General features: G+C 37.4%; 9 protein-coding genes across 9 annotated transcripts; 3 read left to right on the top strand and 6 right to left on the bottom strand.

Moving 5' to 3' along the window:
- Nucleotides 1–869: 869 nt before the first annotated feature.
- On the top strand, nt 870–1,922 carry MONOS_5686 (putative microcystin synthetase associated thioesterase; the record flags this gene model as incomplete). The annotated part of the gene is made up of 5 exons (XM_067875857.1): nt 870–922; nt 977–1,076; nt 1,154–1,492; nt 1,544–1,692; nt 1,799–1,922. The coding sequence occupies 5 exons, from the start codon at nt 870–872 to the stop codon at nt 1,920–1,922; spliced, it is 765 nt and encodes a 254-aa protein (XP_067731356.1).
- Nucleotides 1,923–3,759: 1,837 nt separating this feature from the next.
- MONOS_5687 (putative Translocon-associated protein beta (TRAPB)) lies at nt 3,760–4,650 on the top strand. Its single transcript, XM_067875858.1, has 2 exons — nt 3,760–3,829; nt 3,888–4,650. The coding sequence occupies exons 1-2, from the start codon at nt 3,827–3,829 to the stop codon at nt 4,452–4,454; spliced, it is 570 nt and encodes a 189-aa protein (XP_067731357.1). The 5' UTR covers nt 3,760–3,826; the 3' UTR covers nt 4,455–4,650.
- Nucleotides 4,651–4,660: 10 nt separating this feature from the next.
- MONOS_5688 (putative Amidohydrolase family protein) lies at nt 4,661–6,739 on the top strand. The gene is made up of 6 exons (XM_067875859.1): nt 4,661–4,683; nt 4,754–4,927; nt 4,986–5,452; nt 5,618–5,745; nt 5,887–6,204; nt 6,318–6,739. Exons 1-6 carry the CDS (start codon nt 4,669–4,671, stop codon nt 6,587–6,589), a joined length of 1,374 nt encoding a protein of 457 aa, XP_067731358.1. The 5' UTR covers nt 4,661–4,668; the 3' UTR covers nt 6,590–6,739.
- Nucleotides 6,740–6,786: 47 nt separating this feature from the next.
- On the bottom strand, nt 6,787–7,161 carry MONOS_17322 (uncharacterized protein; the record flags this gene model as incomplete). The annotated part of the gene is made up of 3 exons (XM_067870233.1): nt 6,787–6,876; nt 6,937–6,996; nt 7,054–7,161. 3 exons carry the CDS (start codon nt 7,159–7,161, stop codon nt 6,787–6,789), a joined length of 258 nt encoding a protein of 85 aa, XP_067731359.1.
- Nucleotides 7,162–8,015: 854 nt separating this feature from the next.
- Nucleotides 8,016–10,510, bottom strand: MONOS_5689 (putative Tubulin-tyrosine ligase family protein; the record flags this gene model as incomplete). The annotated part of the gene is made up of 3 exons (XM_067875860.1): nt 8,016–8,094; nt 8,152–9,644; nt 9,770–10,510. The coding sequence occupies 2 exons, from the start codon at nt 10,508–10,510 to the stop codon at nt 8,238–8,240; spliced, it is 2,148 nt and encodes a 715-aa protein (XP_067731360.1). The 3' UTR covers nt 8,016–8,094; nt 8,152–8,237.
- Nucleotides 10,511–12,221: 1,711 nt separating this feature from the next.
- MONOS_17323 (uncharacterized protein) lies at nt 12,222–12,958 on the bottom strand (the record flags this gene model as incomplete). Its single annotated transcript, XM_067870234.1, has 2 exons — nt 12,222–12,303; nt 12,744–12,958. 2 exons carry the CDS (start codon nt 12,956–12,958, stop codon nt 12,222–12,224), a joined length of 297 nt encoding a protein of 98 aa, XP_067731361.1.
- Nucleotides 12,959–13,840: 882 nt separating this feature from the next.
- Nucleotides 13,841–15,552, bottom strand: MONOS_15364 (putative IQ calmodulin-binding motif family protein; the record flags this gene model as incomplete). The annotated part of the gene is made up of 4 exons (XM_067868231.1): nt 15,461–15,552; nt 15,238–15,413; nt 14,731–15,169; nt 13,841–14,674 (listed from the first exon to the last, which is right to left on the bottom strand). Exons 1-4 carry the CDS (start codon nt 15,527–15,529, stop codon nt 13,841–13,843), a joined length of 1,518 nt encoding a protein of 505 aa, XP_067731362.1. The 5' UTR covers nt 15,530–15,552.
- A 1,452-nt stretch (nt 15,553–17,004) lies between these two features.
- MONOS_15363 (uncharacterized protein) lies at nt 17,005–17,460 on the bottom strand (the record flags this gene model as incomplete). The annotated part of the gene is made up of 2 exons (XM_067868230.1): nt 17,005–17,145; nt 17,311–17,460. The coding sequence occupies 2 exons, from the start codon at nt 17,458–17,460 to the stop codon at nt 17,005–17,007; spliced, it is 291 nt and encodes a 96-aa protein (XP_067731363.1).
- Nucleotides 17,461–18,763: 1,303 nt separating this feature from the next.
- MONOS_15362 (uncharacterized protein) lies at nt 18,764–26,530 on the bottom strand (the record flags this gene model as incomplete). Its single annotated transcript, XM_067868229.1, has 1 exon — nt 18,764–26,530. The coding sequence occupies one exon, from the start codon at nt 26,528–26,530 to the stop codon at nt 18,764–18,766; it is 7,767 nt and encodes a 2,588-aa protein (XP_067731364.1).
- Nucleotides 26,531–26,816: the final 286 nt, after the last annotated feature.

Genomic DNA, 26,816 nt, shown 5'->3' on the forward strand with positions numbered 1-26,816 from the left:
TAGATATTGACGGGATATAATATTTTCTTTTCTTCCTCACTTTCAGCCATATAGTTAGTGTTAATAATGGTGGACACTTTCAATAATGGTGGACAGTCTCATTATTTCAACAACTATTGATAGTTGCATTTCATCAATTTACCCATTTATTCCCTCATTGAATACAAACCAATGTGAATTGTTTTAATAATTTACCCAATACGGTGAAATTTAATAATAATTATTTTTTCTTTTCGGAGAAACTCGGAGAAATTAGATTCTCCGAAAATAGAAAATGCCATTTTCTTAATTCTGAAGAGCAAGTTGTAACATTTCTGTATATCTTATAAGTTCATATTCATTGAAGGAATAATTGTGCTAATTATCAAAATGCAACTATCAATGGTTGTTGAGAAAATTCGACTGTCCACAGTTATTGAAAGTGTCCACCATTATTAACACTAACTATAAACATATTTTTCACATAAAAATTATTTTTTAAATTCTTTATTTTATTATTATGAATAATTTGTTGACCAATTTCGAATAATAAGTTTTCCCAATTTGAATTATAAATCGTGTTTAACCACTTTTGTATATTATTTTGTGGTGGTCATTTAACAAATCATGTGAAAATTTTCTTCAACCAACGTTTGAAAAAATTCATGATTTCAAATATAATCACTCATTTTGACTTGATTTTTACATGTTAGATTTATTTTTATTTTTTAGACAAATTATTCACTTTTGATGTGTGAAATTGAATAAAAATTGTTTTGAATTATAATTTTCTTCATTAACCTGATTTATTCATTAATTTGCAAATTAGTATTATTTGATACAATTTTCGGAAAATATTAATCTTCTAGAAAAAGATACCCATTATTAAAATGAGTGCAAATTATGATGATTGGTTTTTGAAAAAGCCAGCTCCAAAAGCACGGTATCATATTAAGTTATTATGTATTTGTATGATTTATTATATATAATATTTTAGAGCAAGATTATTTTTAATTCCATATGTTGGAGGGGTGGCATCAATGTTTGCAAGTTGGACAAGCTATATTCCTCATGGAATGGATTTTGCAACTATTCAGGTCTCAATTTTTAATATACTCAACATATTTTAAATATTAATAAATTATTTATCAAAATACTTAACATTAATATTTAGCTTCCAGGAAGACAAAATAGAATGGAAGAGAAGCCTTTAACAGATCCAGGATTAATTGCGGACATCATATCCGAAGCAATTTATCCGTATGTGAAAGATACGCCATATGTGCTTTTTGGGTATAGCATGGGAGGTGATACTGCAATGATGGTTGGATATAGACTTCAGGAGAAATATCATCTTCCTCCGTTATCAATGATCTTTGCTGCAACACCCGGTCTTCATAGATTTCAATGTCCAAATCCTCTTCTGACATCATATTCAGATGAAGAATTTCCTCAAAAAGTTAGCGAGTATTTTGGACTGGATGAACGAACATCAGGCGGCTTAAGTTTTTCAGTTTGGACAAATATTTTGAATTATTTTATGTATGAAATATTGTTTTAAAAGGCTTCTTATGTTAGGGCAGATATCAAATCAATGGAAAACATTGGTGGATCTTTTTTCCCTTCAAAACCTCCACAATTTCATTGCCCCTTCGTGCAATTTGCTGGATCTCACGACAAAGTCATATCAGAAGAAGCAACTCGTTCATTGAAGTTTGCTTAAATATCGCTTTTAAAATAATTATTGAAATAATTTTCGTTACATAATTTTGAATATTTGAATATTACAAAAAATAATTGCATTGTAAAATCATTTCAGAGATTATACAAGTGGATCATTTACTTATCACGTGCTTGATCAAGGGCATTTCTTTGACAGAGATCCAAGATTTTTGAGTATTTTTTCAGAAGAACTCGATGATATTAATGATTATATGATTTAGAAAACATATTGGTTTCTTTTATTGAGTAAATTATTCATAAGAATGAAAGTATTTATTGAATGAAACGTGTATTTATTTTTGATTTTTAGGAAGAAGAAATGAACAATTTCATTGAAAAATAATGATCGTTGAAGATGGAATACTCTTTATTGTGAGGGAACATTCAAGAGAAAAATTGAATTGTCAAAGCAAAAGGCTCCTCAAAAATGAAAATGCCTAAGATACAATTAACATACGTTCATCGACTCACTTTTTGCTCGAATTTTTTAGATTCTTGAGCGTAAATGAGAGAAGGCGCTCACGATAGTCCCCTTTAAGAATCATAAACAGTTTAATAATTCCTATTCTAATTCCAAAAGAAAAGTGTCTTGATTATTGAGAGAACAATATCTTTTTTCGCTTCGGAATTCTGGTAGATTTCAGCATTTTAATTTTTCAATTGATTCAGAAAATTTTTTTGTTATCATATCTTCTTAAAAATTATGTGGATGATGAACGACCTTCACAACTTTTAACCATTCATGTCCCTGTTAATATTGAATGTGCAACTGAAAACAAAAGCAATTAACATCATCAGAACATTCATTAATCAAAGCACCGCACCATTTTTATTTCTTTCTCTTCATTTGTGTTTCCTTCTCAACATTTCAATTGTGTAATCTCCACTTTCTTCTTTAAAAAGATTGAAAATTCTAGCCTCTCATCTTTCAATTGACTTTTGGTTGCTTATTGAAAATTCTATAGAATGCAACATTCACCCTTCTTTCAATAGTCAAATTGAAAAAGCGAATAAATACAAAGTTTTCAATGATTTTTTTTATCTTGAAAGTTTTTTTCCTCCTAACATGCTTTGAAAGTCACTCCTGCACACTTCGCTCATCATCTCTTCCATTTTTCATCTGCCTATCCCGATTAAAAAAACATGTTTTCATTAATCTTCAGTTCACAAAAGAAGTTGAAAAAAGTTCAAAATTATTGTTGAAGACTATTCATTTGATAAACTTTGATATATTTCTTTACGAACGAAAAATTACGATATTCTTCAAATTGGTCATTTCATTATTGAAACTTTCAAACTCTGTTTAAACGTTAGTTATTGCTCCTAAAATGGGTTCTTTAATAAAAGCACACCATATTATTTTTTCAACGAAAGGATTTTTCCTTTTCAAAGCTTTTTTTTCAAGTTTGCTTGTTGCCTTCTTGCACGAAATTCAGTTTATATATTCACTTCAATTGAATAACTATTCATCAGCTAATAACATTCTGAATTCGATGGATTCAATCAGAATATTTATCTTATACTAATTGAAACAAATCAACCTCCAAAATTGCTGAACGGAACAAAAGGAGAAAAATGGTTTTATAGTACTGGAGACAATTGTTTTAGTGATATTTAATTGATCATTATGCACATATGCAGATTTCATAAAAATACCATTCGCCTATTATTGATTGATATTGCAAATATTTGCTAATTTTGCTTTTTTGATTCTCATAGCCTCAATTCTGTTCTTTGTATTTTCCTCAGTGCTTTACAAATTAACCCCGAATAAAGGATCTTTATAGATACATGAGAGAAGGGTAAAACGTTGAAAATAAAGGTGTTTATTCAACGAGATTATTAACGATTCTTTCCATTTATTTTTAATTAAAATAACCAATTGTAACTCGTCATTTTGAATTGTCCACCCAAATACGCTCCAAATATTGTTCAGAGTGCATTTTAATTCCTTAAGAATAAGTTTCTCACATATTATTTTGAAATAAATTCTCTTCCTTTGGAAATTTTTTTGACAAGATCAATTTTTGATCATCGTTAAATATCCGCATTTCGCTCACTTATCAAATCAGATCGACTTGGTTTTGTCTGTGTGTAGCAGTCAATATAAAAGTCTAATCATCTCATGGTTTGTATCGTTTATTATTTTTTAGCATTTTGAACAAGTTTCGACATTTCTTGTTAAGACATTCTTCATTGGATTTCTGGTTTTATTTTCTTCAGTTTTTTCCACTCCAACAGTTCTTGTCAAAAAAGAGTTAGTGACACTTCCAGCAGGTGAAAAATTTGATTTAAAAACACACATCCACATTCACAATGCTGGGGAAGAGCCTATTTACGATGTGAATGTTGATGATCAATGGGGCGAATATTTCCTTGTTTCACAAAATGCAAAGGACAATAATTTGTGCCATTACGACAAAATTGAAGGTGAAACAAACGTTACATGCGAGCAGGTGTGGGTACCTCAACGAAGCGGAGCATATCACATGCTACCAGTGCGTGTCAGTTATCGCGAAGTTGCTGATTCTGACGAGATTCAGTTTGTAATTGGACATCCATTCATTGAAGCTCCACTTGACATTCTTCCCCAAGCCGTTTACAAAAGATTTTACACATCTCACAAGCGTGAATTTTTCGCTTTCTTACTGATGAGCTGCAACGCAGTTTTAATTCCATACATTTTCTACACAACAACCCGCCACGAGAACAAGAGATCAAAGAAGATTCGCCAAAGCACAACCTCAAAATAAAAAAAATTTTCTTTTCATGTCACAATTGCGTTTCATTTGTTAAGTAGGGTTATTATCAAAAAGTAATGCTGAGAGATAAATTTTCTCGAAGGTTTTTTGAAATTCGGAAGTTACATTACACACTCGTTTGTTTTTGAAATTTATATCTTTTGAGAAATAACCCTGATTAATTGAATAAAATTGTGATCATTATTGATCATTTCCCTAAGAGAAAATGTCTGAGAAACAAGTATGAATAAATAATTAAAACAGCGATAATTACGATTTATTGTTTCCTGATTTCATATAAACGTGAATAGTACATTATTGTAACAAACGGAAGAGTGCTAACTTTGGGCTCTGAGCCAAAAGTCATCGAGAACGGAGCTGTGTGCATTGATCGCAAAACAGGGAAAATTGCCTTTGTTGACGAAAGTGAAAAAGTTAAATCAGCGTGCCCAGATGCAGAAGTGATTGATGCTGATGGAAAGCTTGTGTGATTTAAAGCTTTTATATTGCAACTTCATTCTTCATTTTAAACTTGAAACAAAGGTTATGCCAGGATTCATTTGTGCGCACACACATTTCTACAGCATGTTTTCACGAGGAAAAGCTCTTGCGGGACCACCTGCAAAAACATTTATTCAGGTTCTTCAGCGATTATGGTGGGAACTCGACAAAGCTCTGTCACTTGAGGATGTTTATCTCAGTGCTGTTTCTTGCGTAATCCAAGCGATCAAATGCGGAACGACAACATTGATCGACCATCATGCCAGCCCTAATGCAGTAGCAGGCTCGCTTGATGAAATCGCAAAAGCTACGCTTGGCGCTGGTGTTCGGGCATGCTTGTGCTATGAAGTTACTGACAGAAACTCTGAGGAAGAAGCAAATGCTGGAATTTCGGAGAATATTAGATTTATGCAAAGATGTGCAAAAGAGCCATCACCTTTGCTTGCTGCCACTTTTGGCTTGCATGCTTCATTCACTGTGAATGAGAAAATCATGGAAACTATCTCTGCGTATGCTTTGAATGATTCAAAAAAAAAAAAAATGCTTCCGTCAATTTTTATATTGGATGCGGTTGCACTTAGCATTGCAAGAATTTTTGACTTTTTTAATGTGAATTATTCAATGAATTCTGTGATTAATATATTGTTTTCATTTCTATCTTTTTTTTACAACAGACGTTTGCGCCGCGAAGTGCCTCCAGAAACAGTTGGTGTACACATTCATGTTTCTGAATCATCATTTGACCAAGATGATGCTGAATACAAATGCGGAATGACACCAGTACAGCGCCTCGAGAAACATGGTTTGATTTTTTTTTGTCAACCTTGTTTATTTTGAAAATACTTGTGTTTTATCTCCTTTTCTTTTATTATTGAATGCTATAACATTTACGGGATATATTTCCATGACTCATTTTGTTAAAAAATAACTCTCCTAAAAATAGGATTGCTGGGTCACCGCTCAATCTGTGTGCACTGTGTAGCAATTTCAGAAAGCGACGAAGATATTTTGAAAGAGACAGACACAATTGTTGTGCACAACCCATCCTCAAACATGAACAACGCTGTGGGATTTGCAAAAGTGCAGAGGATGATGGAGAAAGGTGTTTTGGTGGGGCTTGGAACAGACGGGATGTCGCAGGACATGATAAGCGAGTTCAAACAGGGCTATGTTGGACACAAGCTCGCACAAAAAGACCCACAGGCAATGTCATGGCAGCTTGGGGAAATGCTCTTTAAATCCAATGCGATGATTGCAGAAAGTGTGAATCCTTTTTTAAATTCAGATTTGATTTTGATGTCTGCGTTTAAACGATTTTATTTCATAATTATGCACATTCTTTCGGAAAATTCAATTCAATTCTGTTTTGTTTAGGATTCTTTGGATTCCCAATTGGGCATCTGACGCCTGGAGCAGCTGGAGATGTAATCATTCTCGATTACTATCCTCCAACTCCTATCACACCAGGAAATTGGCCATGGCACTTCATGTTCGGAATTACCCCGGCTGATGTGAATACTACAATTGTTGCTGGAAAAGTGCTGATGAAGGATCATATTCTGAATCTGCCAAAGCCACAGTTCGATGAAAAAGCAGTCTTTGAAAGAGCCCGCGAAAGATCCAAAGACGTTTGGGCAAAGTTCTAATTGAAAGAGGTCAGAACACAAACATTTCCTTGTTCTTAACACTGTTAATAACCAGATTTATGAGTTTATTTATTTTACAAAATTACAAGTGAAATTAATTGGTATATTTTTTTCTAAACAATTTGAAGATATAAAAATGAAGCAGAAAATAGAAAATCAATAGTGTGAAATGAATTTTATTGTAAACAGATAACAATTCAACCAAATGAAGCATTGTCATAATAATCTAAATTCAAAACTCCAAAATATCCCTTTTGCGCTTCTTTAGAATCTGGAGTTGTGTAAAACTAAGAAAAAGAAAAGAGATTTGATATCTTTGACATATGCTCTTAAAAATAATCACATACTGCTTGTAATTGTTCGAGAGTTGAGCTTGGAGATGGAGCAAAACTACCAATCACTATTATCTGATAAAAGTAACAAAACAAAATAACATTCATAGAAACAAATGAAAAATCACAGACAAGAGGCGTTTCTTCGGGAAATTGCAATATTTCTCTCAAATGCTTGTTAATATAACCGATGGTTCTTTGTTTATCAAATAGACGCATTTTTTTCTTTCCAGAAAGCATGTGTATAGTTTTGGTATTAAATTTCACAAGCACTTTTGAATCAAATGATTTTTCCGCTTTATTAGGAGTAGACATTGCTTGAGCAATTTTATGAAAAAATTTAAGGGATATGAACTAACCATAATTACATATGAAATAAACTAGTATAAATAGAGAAGTCAGGCAAAGGAAAAATTAAGACTGTACTCGCACAGAATCTTTTCTGTAGTATATGTCTCTTCTCAAGTTTCTAAACTTGTAACAGTTAATAGCGCTGAAGATTATTCACGGCTTGTTGTCTTGAGCGGGAAGATGGCTTGTGGCCTGTGTTTCCATTTGGAAACTCTCGTCATATGGCTTTGATGATCGTCCTTATTCTCGTTCAGAGAAATAAGGGGGACTTCAAGCGATATGAAGCGCACCTTTTAATAACAAATATATCTGTAATTAGGATGTGAATTGAATGCTTTTTATATTAAATGAAATAAAAGTTAAAAGAAAAATGATAGTTATAATTGTAACAAAAAAGCTTGAAAGGATAATTAAAAAATAAAAGTTTGAGTCAAGAGTTTAGTGAAAAGCGAGGTGGTATTTAATCTTTGAGCACAGCTTTGTTGCATATTCTTTCCTTCAAAATCTCTGCAATGGAAATATATATTGCCTAAACCTTTTTGATTATTAATTAAGCAAAATTTCAATTGATGCTGTTAATTTTCCATTTGTGACAAAACACTTTATCAAAGCTGTGAAGTTGGGTGCGCTGTTCACGTTTCAAATATATAGATGTTGAGATTATGTATTGAAACAGTTATGTTTTTTCAAAGAACTCAATTGCCATAAGACAGTTGATGAAATAATTTTTAAAAATATGAATTTTATTTATTTTCCCGCAGATACTTCCATGTTACATTTTTATTTTGAGTTAAATACATGTTTTCTTTTTTAAAAATATCGCTTTATGAATTGTCACATTAAGAAATAAGCTTAACATGTGAAAAATTGTTTGAAAACCTTGTGACCATCAGCTGAAAGCGACAGTTTTTATTTATCTACGCAAACGCTTATTTTTGTCTCTAATCTTAATCACATTTTGAAATTCAACTTGAAGTCGGATTTGAATTCAAAGGAGCTGCCATTCCTCGAATTGAGAGTTGTCCAGATTGTCTATAAAATTCAACTTGCTCTTTTCGTTCTCTGTATATCAATTTCCAGCTGCCTGTATCAAGCCCTTCTGTTTCCTTCAAAATGTATTCAGGGTTGTAGAATTCGCTTGAAGATCGACTTACCTGAGAAGTTTGCTTTGAAGAAGAAGATGTATTTGATGAAGCAGAACTTTCTTTTGCAGAATTCTCTTTCAATCGATCGTTTGTCTTTTCTTCTTTGATATCCTTTATTTCATCCTCGCTTGCTGAAATCTGCTTTCTCTTTGAAATTTTTCTGCTCACATCACCTTCAACAAAAATAACTTCACCTTTTTTATGTTCTTCTCCTTCTACACCCTCCAATTCCGATGTACTTTTGGTTTCATTCATCTTTGAGCAATCAGTCAACGAAGCAACACTCTCATTTCGAGAAACTAATTTTTCATCTGATCCACTTTCGTTGTCTGTTTTCGTGCTATCTATTTGACTTCTTTGTTCGAGGAGCTTTTGCTGCTTAACAAATTCTGGTGACAATGACATCCAGCACAAGCGGCGCTCACTTTTGGAACAATCACACTCACTTTTCGAACTAAATGACATCGAAGGATTGGTAAATTTGCGCATCAGTTCGTGATCCAGTACGACTTTCATCGTAGATTCCACACATTCACCAACAAGCTCTCCAACAACTGCTGTCGTGTGCTCAAAGCATGGCGCAGCATTGATTTCAATAAGCCACGGGTTCATCTTCTCGTCAATCATAAAATCAAACCCAAAGATTTCAAATGAGTTTTTCCTGTCTTTCATTGCTTCGCGCCCACACTTAATTGAAGCAACAATAATTGACTCGATCTTTGGAAGAGTAGAGTTCTTCCACAGAGTGTAACACGGATAGTTCTCTGGTGCTTTTGACTCCAAAGACGATTGATTTGAAATTTCCTTATTTTCGTCTGAGCCTCCAGAACATTCTTTTTTACCACATTCATGTTCATGATGCTCAACGCATTTCTGCTTTTCAAACTCTTCCAGCAACACTTCTGGCTGTGAACTTGCCATTTCCAGAGGCAACTGCCCGTCTTCAATCTTTTTTAAGTAATCTTCAAACTGTTTCAGATGCCACATGTTTCCTGTAGCACCCCATTCCCCACCAATTGTATCAAATTGTTCGGACACTGCTTGAATTGAGTTGTTCGTCAGATGAACAATCTTATCCAACGATGAAAGTGTGAAAGGTAGTGAAGAAAGTCGGAAATATGGCTTTGTAAAACGCCAAATTGTAAGTGGGGTCAGAGATGTCACGAGAACCCATTGACGGATATCAAACTTAAACTTATGGATAAGAAGCGGTCGTTCAATGTATTTCTGAATTGTTGTTTGTTGTTGTTTTTTATTGCGATTTGGAAAAATATGAAATATAGCATTTTTTTCAATAACAATAAAGACGGCGAATATGAAGAAATATAAAAGCAATATGAATCTACACAAACCTGAACAATGAAGTTATCTTCACCAGCTCTTATGTACGAAAAAAGGGTATGAAGAGCATTAAAACACTCAATTCCTCTTCCTCTGGACTTTCCAACAGGCTTTACAATCCATATGTTCTTTGTCCCAAGACAGCGAAAGGGCAAAAGAAAAGGCTCCAGCATCGGATAAACAGCAGCTGCCCGGCGCAGGATTTCTTTAATGGGTGGAATTGCATGTGTGGATGGAGAGGAAGATTTCAAAGTTATTCGACGAGGCGCATTAGAAGGCCGAGATGTGAGATGCTCGTGAGATGAACAGATAGAAGATCCAGTATTCAAAGTTTGTGATTGCTCCGTAACTGGCAAAGACGAAGAAGCAGTCAAAGAGGAAGAAGCGATTGGCTGCGCTGAAGAAGACGAAGAAGTAGAAGACGAGGTTGAAGAAGGAAACGATTTTCCACCAAAATCGTTATCAGTAACACTTGATGGTGTATCTATCTTTTCTTCGAATTCTTTGCCAAGTGATGTGCTTGACTGGAGTGGGTTGCTTTTTGGAAAAGCCTTTTGCGCAGAACTTAATTTTTTTGCAGATTTGCGGCTAAGTTCCGATGCAATAACTTTTGAAGTGAGCATTTCTCTTCTTTCAACGCATTCTTTTCCCACAACATACCAATCATCTTCACTCATTCGCGGCATCATAGGCGATTTGTTGTCCGCTTCTTTCAACGATGAAAGTGTTGATATTTTCCCTGGATTTTTCATACAGCTCTTTTCTCTTTCATCTGTCTCTTCTTCTTTTCTACCAATTTCATCATTATCTTCCCCGTCTGAAAGAAGATTAACCTTTGCATACTGCTCGCAAAATAAAACCGAAAAATAAAGAGCAGACGACGATGCGGTGCAGTGTATATTTTCTGGATTAACTTCAGTTATTTGATTATCATCAGTCAGCTTTATCCCATTTTCTTGAAGAAATATCCTTAAATGTTCGGATGTGTGCACCAAACGAAATGTTTCGATAAAATTTTTTTTCTCTTCTCTATTACGCAAATCAAAACAAATTGGAAAAAATGAACGATAGTCTGCATTTGCTTCCCAGTAACCGTTTTCTCTTAATGATTCGTGAAGCCCAATCTTTGTTGTTATACTCTGTGTGAAAATAAAATGATTGGCCAATGACAATGGGTGTAGATTTTCAATGTCTCCATCACTCCCTCGAATTGTCCATTGGAAATCAACCTTACTGTTTCCTACAGATACGAACTATTATTGTATTATCATCTTTTAAACCACAAACCTTCTGTTGTCATTTCTTTCCAATTCCTCGCTAATAACGCTGAGCGAATATCTTTTGTACAATCTCCACTTTTGAAAACCCGAAATGTCTAAAAGTTGAAACGTTAAGCTAAAATCTGTGAACAAAATATTTGCGCACTTTTTTGTGATTTTTGAGTTTCTTTGCATCATCATCAACAATGCCATTTTCCTCTTTTTCATGTTCTAATATGTTTTGCGCTTATTTCGCAAAGTTATTTTATATACGTTTCATGGTCAATTGTAATGCTTTTAAATACATTTATGAAAATTTGGCAAACAAAAGGAAATCCTCTCCTTCGAAGATTCCTCTATTTTTGTATCATCAGATGGCGGAGTGTCCATGGTTTCCTCTGGCTTCAATAAATGTTGAGGATTGGTCCTATTTTTTTAAATAAAATTTATATTAGTTATATTATGGTTTTTATTTCTGGTGATTGAAAACTTATTTATCAATTAGAAAAAGAAAATAGCTCAAGAAAAGTTCTTTACCACATTAACTATGATTATAGTTCACATTAAACTCATCAAATATTGAAAAGCACATTAAAGATTTCAAAATACATACATTAAAAATCAAAATTAATTTTTTGCTTATCATCCAATATAATCTTAACATATAAAATTTATGCTCCAAAAATACGAATGCATACACTACCTATAGCAGAATTTTCCCTATCATCCATTGATGATTCAGTCTTGTTTGCATGGAGTGATGGAGAGCCATCCAGCACAGCAAAACGGCTCCCAGAGATAAGTAAGCCCGAGAAGACCTGAGTGGATGCGCGCACTTTGCTTTTCGGGAGAGGTCTCATTCAACATCATTTGCTGATGATTTTGTCTGTTCGTTTGTCCTCTCTATCTTCTGAACTCTGACTGTCAATCAATCAATCAATCAATCTTTCTTTCTATCTATCTATCTATCTTTCTTTCTCAGATGTTGTGCAGCGGGCTGAAGCATTGCGGGCTTGCAGTCCTTCGAGCAGCGTGAATGCATCCAGGGGGGAAAAAGGGAAGGAGGAAGCGCAACAGCTGCAGAGGCAGATATATTCTGCTTCCCGGGAAGGCTCCAATCGCTGCCTCGAGAGCAGCCACTCTCCCCAAACCCCTTTCCTGCTGCCCAGCAAACACTCCCTCCGCCCCTGCGCCTCTGCCCCACCTACTCTGCCTTGAACTTCCACCCGCTCTGCATCCGCTTCTTCAGATACGCCGGCAGCTCATAAGGCGTTGGCGCATATCGCCTGGCCCATTCCGTTCCACACATTCCACACCCCACAAAGCCCGCATCCACACAAGTCCAGCACACCCCACATCAGCCCCACCACACATTCCACACCCCCAAAAGCCCACATCCACAGAACACAATGCGAAAGCCACCCCATCACCGCGTAACCAAAGCAATCAGTTCCCAAAAAAACAAGGCCAGCCCCAGCAAAGAAACAGAACATGAAACAAACCAAAAAAAGAAAAGAAAAAAGAAAAGAAAAAAATTGATGTGAACACATGAAAGGAATTATCAAACAAATTGAAAAATTAAAATAAAAATAAAAATAAAAAATTGAAACAAAATAAACCAGCCATCCGTTTTGCGTTGCCTTTTCGAAAATAAAAGCGAGAGACGCAAAAAGAAGAAGAAAAAAAGAAAAAAAGAAACACCAAATCCCGCTCCCCCGAGACACACCACACAACCCCGCACATCCCCGCCATGATCAAGAACGACACCGCCACAAACGAGAACGCATTCATCCCGGCCAGCTCCGCCACCGCCCCGGCGCTTTTCCGCCCGCTAATCTTCGCCTCCTCCCACGTCTGCAGCCCTGCCGTCGCTCCGCAGTACACAAACCCCACAAAAAACGCAATCCCCGCCCACTTCATAAACCGCTTCAGACTCAGCATCCTGCTTTTGCTTCCTCAAGAAAATTCCAAAAAAACAGAAAAATAAATGAGTTTTTTATCTTTCAAAAGTTTTATTACATTTTAGGATCATTTGTTATTGAATGAAGTGAAATATATTCATTGTGATAAAAATGTGCTTTGCTTTTATCTTTTTCTTTATTTTATAAAAAAAATCTCACATTTGCATGTATTTTTAAAGAAAATCATGAATGAGAGTAATTTAAGAAATAATTGAGTGGAACAAAATTCAGAATGAAAAGAATTTCTTCCCAAATGATGAAATGAAGTAAATATTGATAAATATATGAAAGATGACTGAAGAAAATATTAAACCGCAAGTTTCAATAATTTGACGCTTTTGTATTTTAATTATTTTGATAATTTTGTTTCTTTTAATTGAAAAAACAAATAAGAAAATATTCATTGTTTATAGAAATTTTTGTTTGAAAAATGCTTTTTAAATGTATTCAACATGACTATTGAATTTCTTTTTGTTAAAATTTTCATGAAATAAATCAAAGATCAGTGTTAAAAAAGTCAAGAATATTTGAAAACTCTTAAAATTGATATAATTGAAGAGTAACTCAAAACATGTTGAAAAGCACCAAACTTCTAATGTAAAGTAATTTGTAAAAAGCATAAGGAACAAAAATTCGAAATGCTTTGCTAATTACGTTGTAATCTGCTTTAAAAAATATGCTCATTTTGTTCATCAAAGCCCGACGATTCTTTTCGGATATGGAATAAATCATTGCGTATTTCAAGATTATGCAATTTCATCAAGATCCACTCGAAATGCAATTGCTTCAAATTTTTTATTTGTTGTGGGGCAAATGTTTCGTTTAATTTCTATGATTGAGATTATCCCTCAATATCTGCCCTTCATTCTTTTCTCATTTCTCCAATTATGTCTTCCTCCCATCCTCTATCCATTGCATCAAATATCCCATCAAGATTATCGTTGCTATCGTAATCAAAGCCTGCTCTTCCACCACTTCCTCCAATTCCTCTTCCGCTTTTCATTTCACCTCCTCCTTTCATTTCATTCCTCATAACTTTGCCTTCTTCATCATCACTTCCATATCCAACAGTATTGCTTTCGTGAAACCTTCCTTCTTCAAATGAATAAGTTTGATCCGACTTTGCTTCACTTTCGTGTGTATTTGCTGAAGGATCGCCATCAAACGTGAATCTTTCCTTGTTTTCCTCTCCAATCCCTTCCAGGCGCTTCATCAGCATTTCTTTCATTTTCTTCATTTCAGCTTTCCTGACAAGCGCTGCATCGCTTCGCTCGCTTGTCCCAATGTGAGACCATTCATCCAAATATGCTCCATAATCCAGCTCTCGACTCCATTGCACAAGTTCATCAAGATTCAAGTTCCCTTTCTTTTTGTTCTTCTTTTCCATTTGCTCACTTTCTTCTCCTTCTCCTTCTTTTCCCTCAAATTCTTCACTTTCAGTTTTATTATCTTCTTCATTTATGCCCTCCATCTCTGCAATCATCTCATCCAAATCTCTGTCCATCTTTGCTGCAGCTCTCATCCATTTGATGGCTTTTGCTCTTTTTTGTTTCTCTCTCTCAGCTTTTGTCATTGGCTTCCCGTGCCTTTCAAGCTTGAAACGACCAAATGGAGAGTGATACATGGCGATGCGCGTCGTTGATGATCCCCACCCGCTTTCATCCAAAAGCCAATTCGGTGCCATAGATATCATTTGCTATTGTTAAATGAAAAAATAAACAAAAATAACGAAAATGAATAAATGTCTCAAACTTTGTATCCTCGCTCATTAATTGCACGCCAATTGTTTTCTGTCCAATCATCTCTTACATACCAACCTTCAACATCTTTTTCATTCAATCCCTCAAGTTGACTATCGTCAATTGATTTTGAGATCGTTGCTAGAGTTCTCACAGAACTAACAGATGAAACAGACGAAGTGGAAGAAGTTGAAAACATAGAAGATGTAAGTCTTCTGTTATCTTGGATATCTGTGCCTCGAAAGTCAAAAGGCATCGATCCTTCCGAAGAGCTTCCTTTTGAAAAATGTGATTTATTCTCATTTTTGTTATCACAAATGTTAGCTCTCATGAAACGTGGTCTTTTAGATTCTTTTTCAGCTCCATTCATTTTTCGAGATTGTCTAAAGGGTCGAGTGTAATCTCGAGGAGCAAATGAATTAACATCACACAACGAAGCACGAATAAAAATTCTGCGAAAATTAAAGATAAAATATTGCAAAAATTATAATATTTGCTTCTTATAGATGGCCTTGCAAACTTATAGTAAATCATTGGGGGAAAAGTTTCACCTCCAAGTCTAAATCTAACACAACCGCTAACAGCTGGGTCAATTAATTCTGCCTCTATTGGATTCAATCCACGTATTATTTGAACGGGATCTCCTTGTTCATGAAAATTGATTAAATCTCTATAAAATCCGAATAATTTTTTATCCTGCATTTGAAATAATAAACAAGCAAAAATAGTTCAAAGCAAGATACTGTATAGCGTCTCCAAGCCCTTTGAATTACACAAGCAGCATTATCCTCAATATCTGATTTTAAATCCATAAAAATAAATTTATAACCGAACTGCTCCAATAATAATTTTTTAATCGATCAACTCAGAATTGATCATGAGATGAAATGTTGCAGAAGCTATTTTAGTTGGAAGCAATTATTTCAATGATTCAAGAACGGATTTCATCCCATCACCATTTCTTACAGAAATCTGACTTTCATTCGAAGATAAAAATTGAGGAAACAGTAAATGTTTCAAAATAATATAACTTTCGGATAACGTTATAGAAGCAATGACTAATTACGCATTCATATGGATCAATTGCATGTTGAAGCAAAGAGTAATAAAGAAAATATGATAAATGAAGAAATGAGGAAAACAGAAGAAGAAGAAAAGCAAAAGGAAGAAAAAGTAAAAAGAGCTGAAATCGAAAAAGAAAGAAAGCGATTGAATGAGCTTATTTCAAAGCAGAAAGAAATTGTCGAGAAAAAAGAAGAAATACTTCCAATTCCGAGATAACTTGAAGAAATGGAGCAAATGTATTCAACTATGATAGAGAATTTGAAGGAGAAAATATCTCATTATGATGCAGATGAGAGAGAAGAAGAGAAAGAAAAGGAGAAAGAGAAAGAGAAGGACAAGAAGGAAAGAAGGACAATGAGAAGAAAGAGAAATAGAAAGAGAAAGAAAGGAAATCTTTGAAGCATGGCGATGTAAATGATAATACATCAAAAGTCTCTTCAGTCGAAGATCAAGAAAAAATCAAGACCGATTCAAACATTTCAAAGGAGAATGCAAATGTTTTGAAAAATCTGAATGATAATTGTGAAGAGAGAGAAGGACAATCACATGGAAAAGAGCAAACTGATGTTGTTCTATGTACAAGACCGATTACTTTTGAAGGGGCAGACAATGAAAAGGAGCAGTAAAATTTGCCTTCGCTTTCGTTGTCTCTTGAGACATTCACACTCCTTCATCTCTTCCAACTCATCAGACGATGCAACAGACGAATTCGATCCTGTTCACTTTCCTTTCTAATTTTCACAAAGAGCAATCTACCCATCGAAAGGATGGCGTTACTCAAAATTCTTCTTCCTTGTTATCGCAACAGCTGCCAAGTCAAGTCGCACAGAATCAGACGCAGCCATTCAATTCATTTTCAACGAATTCTTCCTCAATGAGCCAAAGCTGCATCAGCAGCTCATCAAATTCACTGGGAATGGAAATGCAAAAAACAGCTGGACCTGCAGATGCTCAAATGCAAATTTCTCCTGCTCGCAATATTTTGATGAGTGACAGATCAAATAAAATTTCTCATAGTCCAACATCACTTTCTTCATTATCATCTTTTCCTTCTTCTTATCATGGAACTTCTCGATTCCCACCACAAAGTACAGCATCACCCTCTCAATCTTTTACGTTGCCAATTCCAAAAATTATGTCGAAAATAAGAATTTTCGAAAGCAAAAATACAACAGATATCATCAGCAGACATCGCCCTCTCCGATTTCTTTGCAATCAATATTTAGTGATCACTTCGATCAGCAAAATGACAGACAAGCAACTCCATCGAAGAATTCATACAGTCAAGCCACACAACCTCGAATATCCAGGCCTTCCTCTTCATACCAATCTCAGTCTGGATATCACCACATGAGCAGCATACCTGACATGCCAAAGAATTCCAATTTATCCACACGATCCAAAAGAAGCAGCGGCTCCTTCCACAACCCTTCTCTGCCATCTGTTGTGGCAAAATCAGTTTCATCTCCAGATGCCAACAAAACATCGCTCATTTTTGTTAAGCAGCCAGCACGGTTATCAGTCACACCAAATTATGTATTCCTTTCTCATAACATCGCAAATCCTCCGAGTCAGCCTCAGCCTCAGCCTCAGCCTCAGCCTCAATTCCAGTCACAGTCTTATGATTTAACTCAGCCATCTGTCGATTGAAATCAACAAAAAACTGAATCTGCTTCATCTTCTTCTCCAATTAGCATTCCGGCAGTTTCTCCTTTATCACAATCCAGCCAACAATCTTCTCCTCCAAAGATGCAGCTGGCATCATCTCAGCCATCGACTTCATCTGAATTTCCTTCTGTTCATTCAACAACACAGCTCATTAACGAAGCAGTTCGTCAAATAAGATCACAACCTTCTGCTCCCTCTTACACAGCTTTTTTACCATTTGCGACTTCATAGAATGAAACTTAGAAATATATGTTTTCTTTTTCTTTTCATTTTTGTTTTATTCAATCTTTTTTCACTCACATTTCCTCTTGAGATTTTTAGGTTCTTGTAGCTTTAAGCACACAAGAATATTTAAGAAATAAATAATTCTTAGTGCTTTGTGAATAACTATAAATATATGCATTTCTTATATGCCAAAAAAAATTTTTTTTTTTATTTTTGAGTGATTTGCTTATATTAATATGACAATTTGGAATGAAGATGAATTTTGAAAAAAATGAAATCTCTCCCATCATAAATTCGTTTTCATTTGATCAATATTTTCTGATAAAATTCACCATAAATTGGCTTGCAGCGTAATTTACGATATGAAAACAATCATACAAGTTAACCTTTTAACATGCTTACGATTTGGATCCTCATAAAAGAGATTTAATTGTTCATAAGTGAGTTCGCATCATTTGCATTCCAATGAAGATTTTGGTGGAAATAAAAGGAGTCAATGTTATTGGCGGAATAAACTTCTTACAAATAATTCTATATAACTTTTTACCGACAAATTTCTTGGATTTCAAAGTTATACAAAAATGCAACAACAAGTTATAAAAATCTTCAGATGGAATTTATTTTCAAGCAATTGTTCTATAAAACAGCAGAGCTACTATCACGTTCATAACAAATCATATGAAAATGATGGAGCATACTGACAACTCAAACATTCCATTAACTATCACACGAAAAGAATAATTAAATAAAGAAAACGGTTTTCAATCCATATTCAAAGCGTTCGAAATACCTGTTGAACTTGATTCATTGAACGCATCTCTAAAAGGAGCAAATGATTTTACAATTACAAAGAAAACCACTGTTTGTTTGCAAAATCAAAGAACATTAAAATTTTCCTTCATAATCAAGTGTTGACGATTGTGTACTACTTCAAAGAGGCAATTACTTCAATATCTGTACAGCAGAACATCAGTTTGAAGAATCCAAACGAACAGATAGAAAGATTTCAGATTGAAATATTGGAATCGCAATCATTCTTCTCAAATGTAAAGGGAAATGGGAGATCGAAAAAACTTAACGATTATTACCTAATTTTCACTATTAACTCTATTTTCCAGCACACTTCTGCTTTCTAAATCTTCAGTGCGTTCACTTTCTCTGTAACAACCGCTGTTGCACTCGACAGCATCTGTCATTGTCAGTACAGCAGCACCTGGTGGGAAGCGCTGGATGAACTCGCGCTTCAGCAAAGTCAATGTGGGCCTTTGTGGGGCATATCCAGACAAGCAGCACTTGGCAACATTCTCCATTGAGGAAGTGCTTATTTTTTCAAAATTCGGTCTTTCTCCATTCACAATCTTCTGGCCTGCCACATCGGTCTCATAATCTCCAAACGGAATCTGGAGCGTCAGACACTCCCACAGCATCATCCCGATCGAGAATGAAGCTGACTCCTTTGTTGCTCCCATCTTCTTGTTGATCAGCAGCTCTGGCGCCTTCCACCTCAAACACTCTTTTTTGAAGTCATCCTCATCCTCAAATGCTGATGAAGGAAGAGAGTCTTCATCATCACTTGCAGACGTAATAACAGTCGATGAAGAGATGGATGATGAATCTGAATCATCAGATGAGAAGTCAGAATGCATCACAATGCAAATGACCATGTGTTCTGAGAATATTACAATGTGAGGACTCAGATTGGCAAGTGACTGAAGAGGATTTTCCATCTCATCAAAGGAGTGGAGTGCAAGGTTAGCCACCCAAAACAGGATTTGGGCAGCTGTCATCTCCCTCTCTTCCAACGTTCCAATCGCCATCTCTTTCTTCTCGTTTCTTCCATGAAAAAGCATGAACAGAGAATCCCTCAAATCAACTATCAGTTTTTCATGTGGCGAGGAGCAAGCCATTGCATCCACCAGATTCGACATCGATGAAGTGGTGGGGCACAGATTTTCCGATCGAACAAAGGTGGATTCTGTGTCTGAAGTGTCTGTTGTCGAAGTGGATGAAATGGAAGGAGATGGAGTTCGTTTTCTTTTATCTTCCTCATCTTCCTTTTCATCAACCTTTTCCAGCATCCATTGAGGAATCTTGTCTGAATCTCTGCCTAAGATGTATTCAGTGGAGCCACTTTCAGAGAGAAGGTGCTCTGATGACTCTGAATGTTCCATATTCGTATCATATATTCTCTTCTTGATCCTTTCCTCGTTCTTCTTCTCTGCCTCCCTTTCTGCTCTCCTCCACTGATCTTCAGGAGACATCTCCATCGTCACCATCTCAAATGTCTTCGGATCTTTTCTGATATTATCATTCACAATCTCTCTCAGATCTTCGGCTTCATTCTTCACCTTTCTCCAACGAACAGTAGAAATCACAGCAATCATCAAAACAACAAAAAGAACAATTGCCATAACAATTACAACCAGAATCCACCACGACTTCTTCTCATTTCCACCTTCCGCAATCCTTTCATCTCCTTTTGCCTTTGTTTCACTTCTATTCTTCAGAATGAATGACTGGGTTGATGAGGGAGAATCGGCATTCCCAAACAGAAGACACACCCTCACCTCTTCTGATTCTTCTTCTGCTTCTGTCTCTGGCTCAACTTCTGAGGAAAAAATGGCACACCAGGCCTCGTGCTCATCCACAAACCCATCCTCCCCAAACTCATGCCTCTCAATGTGCTGCTCAGAGCGGAGTGAGCGCACCAGCTGGCAGGAGAGGTTGCAGGGGAGCAGGAGCTCACCCACAAACCTGAGCTTGGCCTGTGTGCCTTCCACTTCCATCTGCACCTCGCGCAGCTCAGGGACAAACAAAGCAGATGGTCGATCTGAGGCCAAACCCTTCAGAGTGCACCCATCATTCAGAATCCACAGCGATGAATTGTCTTTCAACCCGTCGCCTCCCTTCAGGCTCACCACATCCACCACAGCAGAGCTTGTGCAGACAACATTTCTTCGAGCTGATGGATATTGCGGAAGGGAAGGCGTGTTGTTCACAAACATCCCCATGGTGATGTTAACATTCCCACCTGATATCGACAGCGCTCCTTGTGTAGAGTTTGTAATTGTTGTGTCTATCAATTCAGCCTGGCACCTCGTTAATGCAACCAAAGAGCCTTTCCATTGGCAGATCTCATTCTCCTCTTCTGTATTTATTTTTCCTTCTTTCTTATTTTCCTCACCACATTTTCCGATAAAGCAGGCATCCAGCACAATCTCTGTACAATCAGCCACGCTGATCATACATCCTTCGTTCTGTTCCACCACCATCCCTGAATACGAGCAGTTGCTTAGATGGATGCAGGCTGAGGAATCATTAGACGAGACAAAACTGGATCCTGTTGATTTATGCCTCATGGCTGACAGCGAGCAGTGCTCCAGTCTCACGGAAGTACTGAATTCTGTTGCTATGCCTGCAAGTTGTGCCTCATGCTCCACGAACAGAAGTGGTTGAGCAACCGATGTTGCATTGTGCATTTTCCAGTCACGGATGGACACGTTTGTGCTGAGGCTGGGGTGGATAAGGAAGAGGCAGCAGCGCGTGCACAGCCCAACAACCTCGCTCTGATCGATCACCAGACTGCCTCCATAAATGTCTATCAGCGGACATTCCAGACCGATCAACGAGCGTTGTGCCTCTTCCTCGAACAGACAGTCCTGAAACATAGTTTCTCCTTTTTCCACCTTGAAAATACACACGAAACTCTCAGAGAACCCACACTTGATTACGAAATCAACACGAACATACGACACATAATTCTTGTGAGTGATGCACGATTCTCCTGCATCTATACCTCCAACGTCTATTGCCACCTTGCACTGTTCAGCTGACCGAGATACAATCATTATGTCCTCCAGTTTCAGTACCCTTGCCACAAGCGATTCCTTATCCACAACCAGCTGACTAACCACATCGTTTGTTAGGTGCGTCACTCCGTAGTTCACTGTCAGGCAAGGAGTCTTCTGCCTCCCACACTGCCTTTCGTCCTTCCCACCCTTTCCTTCTGCAGCGCTCACCAGGATCACATCGTTCTGGTACACTATAATCAGTTCAATCAGGTCGATAGGTGTTTTGTGATGTTTGCTATCCATCCCGAAAATCGCATTAACTAAGTAATATTCTGAGTCGCGGAAGTCGAGCCTGAACTGACTCTCGTTGATCTGCTCATCAATATCAAAGCACTCCACAAATATATCACGGCCCACCAGTGCTTTATTCCCACTGAATGTGCACTTCTCAAACACGCACTTCAACTCGCCCTCTTCCACGCTCCGCACGTATACTCCGCCTCCCATTCCGCTTTCACCGCTGCATTCACAATTACCAACTTCCGATCTGTTCACACTAATAAATCCGCCTTTCCCCATATCTATCATGACAGAACCTCCTCTGTCACTCCCTCTAGTTTTGCATTCCGTCATCTTCGTCTCGTTCACATCCACAGCTGTTCCTGAGCCGCCTTCCTCGCACCATACAAAGCCAGCCTTCTCATCCAAACTTGTCAGAGATTCAATTGTCGAGTTCACTATTGAAAGCACACTGATATCTCCATCCTCATTTTCATTCCTACCTCCTCCATTCTCCAACAACATCTGAAAAATACTCCCTGAGACAACAATAACTGACGACAGTTCAAAACCTGATACACAACACTTAGAGCCTCTCTGGATCTCTAACAATCCTCTGCCAAGATGCAGCGGCCAAACTCGAAAGGATAAAATATCTGCACTACCTTTCTTCATCGAAAGGAACATGCACTCAACAGCCTCTGTGCTATTTCCCACTGCTCCAAAAGAACATTTTTCAATCCTCAAACAATCTCCCTCGTTCACTACAGCTGCCTTCTCTCTATTCTCAAAATTGCATGCCACCAGCACGTTTATTCTTCTCATCTCCATCTTATCCTTGTTCCAGAGCAATGTATTGTCTTCGTCCATGGATGGACTTAAGAACATGATTGACGATGTGATATTCTCATCTTCTTCTTCCTCTTCTTCTGCTGTCGTTGATGATCTTCCATTACTCCCGATTATGCTCACTCCAGACACATCCAGTGTGCATTTGATTTCTTCATCGCTTTCCACAAGTAGGTTAAGTGCGATCTCGTTGCGATCTAAGTGGCGTAAACCTTCCCATAACGTTTTGCATGGCCATTCTAAACTTCCGCACCTCTTCAGGTCTGCACCCTCCTTCGAGACATGCACATCTCCGCTCACATGCTTCACCAGAAACAGCAGCAGATCGATTCCTTTAAAATCCGAGTCTTCTCCCACAAACATGTTTGGATTGTTGCTAAACTGAGCATAATCGAAACTGAATGTTTCATCGGTAACCGAACTGTTCAGATTCTGTGCGCACAAATAGATGTTCATCCCCACAGACGCATTATTTTCATCAAACGTTATGCTCTCAAAATGAAATGGAAGTGACACTTCTGACTCGTTGCATTCCAGTCGCAAAAACCCTCCTTTCCCGTTTCTAGCACTGCACTTGCACCTTCTGGATGTGGCATTTCTTATTTCTATCAACTCTGTCCCAGTGAGCCGTGCGTTGCATGCACCTCCATCAGCTACGATTCCCGTATCAATGCTTTGGAATGTGCAGTTGACTATACTGCAGCTGCATTGCAGCACCAGCGGTTCGCTCCCGAATTCCATCCCAGCAACAATACACTTTATCAGCTTGACGGTTCCCCCGCTGGCGAAGATTAGCTTGAATGACCGTTCCACATTTCTGGTACTGCTGAAAGTGCATGTATGGCATTCCAGTGTTCCTGTGACTGAACGCAGGATCCACCTCACATTGCTCTTCAATTCCTCCGGAAGCAGCATTTCCACATTCTTTAGCACAAACTTTCCAACATTTCTCATCACATGCTCCACATCAGACTCAGGCACAGGGTTTGATCCAGCACCTGGTATCACTGAGTGCAGATATGGGGAGATTGAAAGTGTAATTTGTGTGTCTGAATCAGAAGAATCCACAGACAGCGCTGTAGCGTCGTAATGATCTTCGACTGTTGCTGAGTTGAGAATTGATAGCTCGATTAGTTCTGTATCTGCACTCTGCTCAACTGTGTTTCTGAATCCTCGCCAAAACGAGCTACATGGATACTCTGCAGCACCGCACCCAATAACATCATACCCCGTGTTCGACACGCACACTCTCCTCCGCTTCGTATGCACAACAAACAGATGCAGATCCACTGGTGTGGAAAATGAATCGATGTCTGTTCCCATCATATCACCCAGCTGGATCTCATTCTCCTCAAATAGCGAAGCAGAAATGCTTGTGGGTGTGATAGTGCTGTTTAGCTGAATGCATTTGACGAACACATCTCTCCCCTCGACAGCATTGTTTCCGCTGAATTGTACCAGTAGCAGTTCGAAGTGCACATCTTTACTCTCCAGATTCACATAGGCGCATCCACCTCTTCCTTCCATTCCACTTGCTCCTCGCTGAGCACAGCACAAGGCAAACTCCACAACACTAAAATTCCCTATCTTCAGAGTTCCTTTATGTTTTACACGCACAGACAGGCATCCTCCGCTTCCTTCTTCACAGCAACATTGTGAAAACGAAATGTTGTTCAGAATCAGTGCGTCATCTTCCTCCACACTCAGCTCGATCACTGTTCCATCTCCCTTCTGCCGTGAAATTCCTCCGAATCTTACGTCTTCAGCAGCCAGTGCATGAGGGGAATTGAGAGTGAAAAGTGGCTTATTATTCAATCTGATGGATTCCACTATACAGTGCTTCAGTTTCATCATTCCACTGCTGGCATGAAGCATCGAGCATCCAAATATTTGTGATCCATCAGAACTGATTGTCATCTGATACAGCGATATCACTCCCGTATCCCCACTCACACGAAACAATCCAGATCCAGAGTTTGAACCATGAACCACATTTACTGATGAAACACTTAGAGATCCACTAGAAACAGAAAAAAGCCAGCACGAGTTTCCAATTTGTGTTGGACTCATCACACACGCACAGCCAGGCTGTGTGCTTCCAACTATTGCAACTAACTTTGAACCTATGTTCACACCTTCTGAATCGAATTCTGTGTGCACCCCACCTGCAAGCATGAGGGTGCAGTTGCTGTTCGTTGTTTCGTGCGTGATTGCAAACTTGATAGACCTGCATCCAGATGCCTCGCTTCTTCCACACCACAAATCATCAGTTCCTGTATTCCCCACCACTATCCGTGTAATGCAACCATGTGGCAACCACTCATCAACAAAGTCGCTTGTGGATTCATCAACAAGGTGATACACTCTTCTGGATTCCGATGTGAGTGAAAACGAACTGACAAATGGAGAAGAATTGATTCTATTGTTCGGATCTTCTATACACACATCCATTCCGAATTCTGATGCAGCGTTCCCAGAAAAGAAGAAGAAATATAAGAACCGGTCCGGTGCGATAGAACTGACTTGAAGCAAAAGTCCTCCTCCTTTCGCATTCGTAAAACAGTTTCGTATCATAATTTCGCTAAATTTCATTGTGTTATTATTCATATATCCAATAAAAAGGCCACCTCCACTTGGCGATGCATCTGATCTGCAAGATGAAATGGATAGATTCCATGTGCATGCTTTGCTTTGATCAAAGAAACATTGATCAGAATTAGTAACTTCATAATTATCATATGAAAGTCCACCGCCATATTTTGTTTCGCAGTCATGAATGAAATTGGACGAAACAACTCTGCTTATTAAATGAATATATGTTTGAATGGCCCCGCCATAATTGCCAGATGAACATTTCATAAAACTGCTGTTACAAATTGAAACAGAATTAATCATGACGATGTATAAAGCCCCACCAGAACTTTCGGATACGCAGTTATCAAAAAAACATGATTCAATATTGATGTCTGAACTTTGGTTGACGCATCTGATTGCGCCACCTACAGATCCTGTTGTTGAATGCCATTCGCAACTTACAAAAGAAACAGATCCCAATGTCTCGTTGTTGTCAAAATGCTTCATCGTCGTATTGTTTGCGTATTCTTGATTATTGCACGTAAAATGTGCGGATCGGCTGAATGAAGTGTTGAAGGAATGGTGAAGCGAAGGTGGATCGTTGATGGATTCGACAATCCAACCGTAAAATGCATTGTCAACCATATCGAAGAGGCAGCTCGAAATCCTGGTGGAGCATTTGTATAGAGTTCCAGTTGTACTGCTTTTAAGAAACTGGCCCCATGAAATATTCATGAACTCTACGCTTGTGAGCTGAAGGCTGCTCACAGTTGTTTGAGGGAAAAACGGAATGAAAGATAGTACAAACGATGAAAAAGACGAACATGCAACCTCCGCTATTCCATCGCCTTGTGGATGCATAGGGGACGCAAAGAAGGGAGGTAGTGGACTTGATGTGCGAGCTGAAGAAGCAAAAGTTATGTTCGAAAATCGTGAAACTCCAGACAAACACATGAACAGAGCCTTTGACTCTTTCTCCCAATTTGTAATTATGCACGAAAATATTTGAATAAAAGGATTCTCAGAAATTGCCAGCAGGATGATGCGTTGATTTGCGTGAAAAGCCAGACATGAAGCAGTTAATGAAGAGTTGATTACCAAAAGAGTGGACGACACAGCAGGCCCATTTGTTATTGGATGCGGGTGCTGTTCTTGTTGTGTGGAGATGTTGTGACTGCTGTGTCCATTGACCGAGTCCGAGTGAAGGCCAGGATTTTTTTTATTTTCTGAGCATTGTGCTGGACACTGAAACAAATCTGGTCTTTGAGTGAATGATGGAATGATATTTGTATTATCCACACAAGCAAAGAAGGTTAGCAGAACAAAGAAGCACAAAAAGAAAAAATGCCTGCTTTTGAGCATCACAAAGATGTGATTGATCGAAACCAAATAATCAAATTAAAATTTGAAAATTTTTACTTTTGGTGTAAATTTTGATTCCTTAATCAACTGAATTTTTCAAAAAGCAATCATTGATATTGTTTACTTAACAATTAAAAACATCTTCATTTTTTTGACTCAAGAATATGGAAATAAGAATAGTGCAAAAAGTTGAAAATCATAACTTTGTTTTTTCTGCTTTGTAATTTTTAATAATTTTTGTAAGTTTTTTCATTTATTTTGCAATCAATGATTTTCTATGAATTTA

Source organism: Monocercomonoides exilis (genome assembly GCF_001643675.1).
Source record: "Monocercomonoides exilis strain PA203 chromosome Unknown scaffold12-1864167, whole genome shotgun sequence".
In the NCBI taxonomy this organism is placed as follows: domain Eukaryota; phylum Preaxostyla; order Oxymonadida; family Polymastigidae; genus Monocercomonoides; species Monocercomonoides exilis.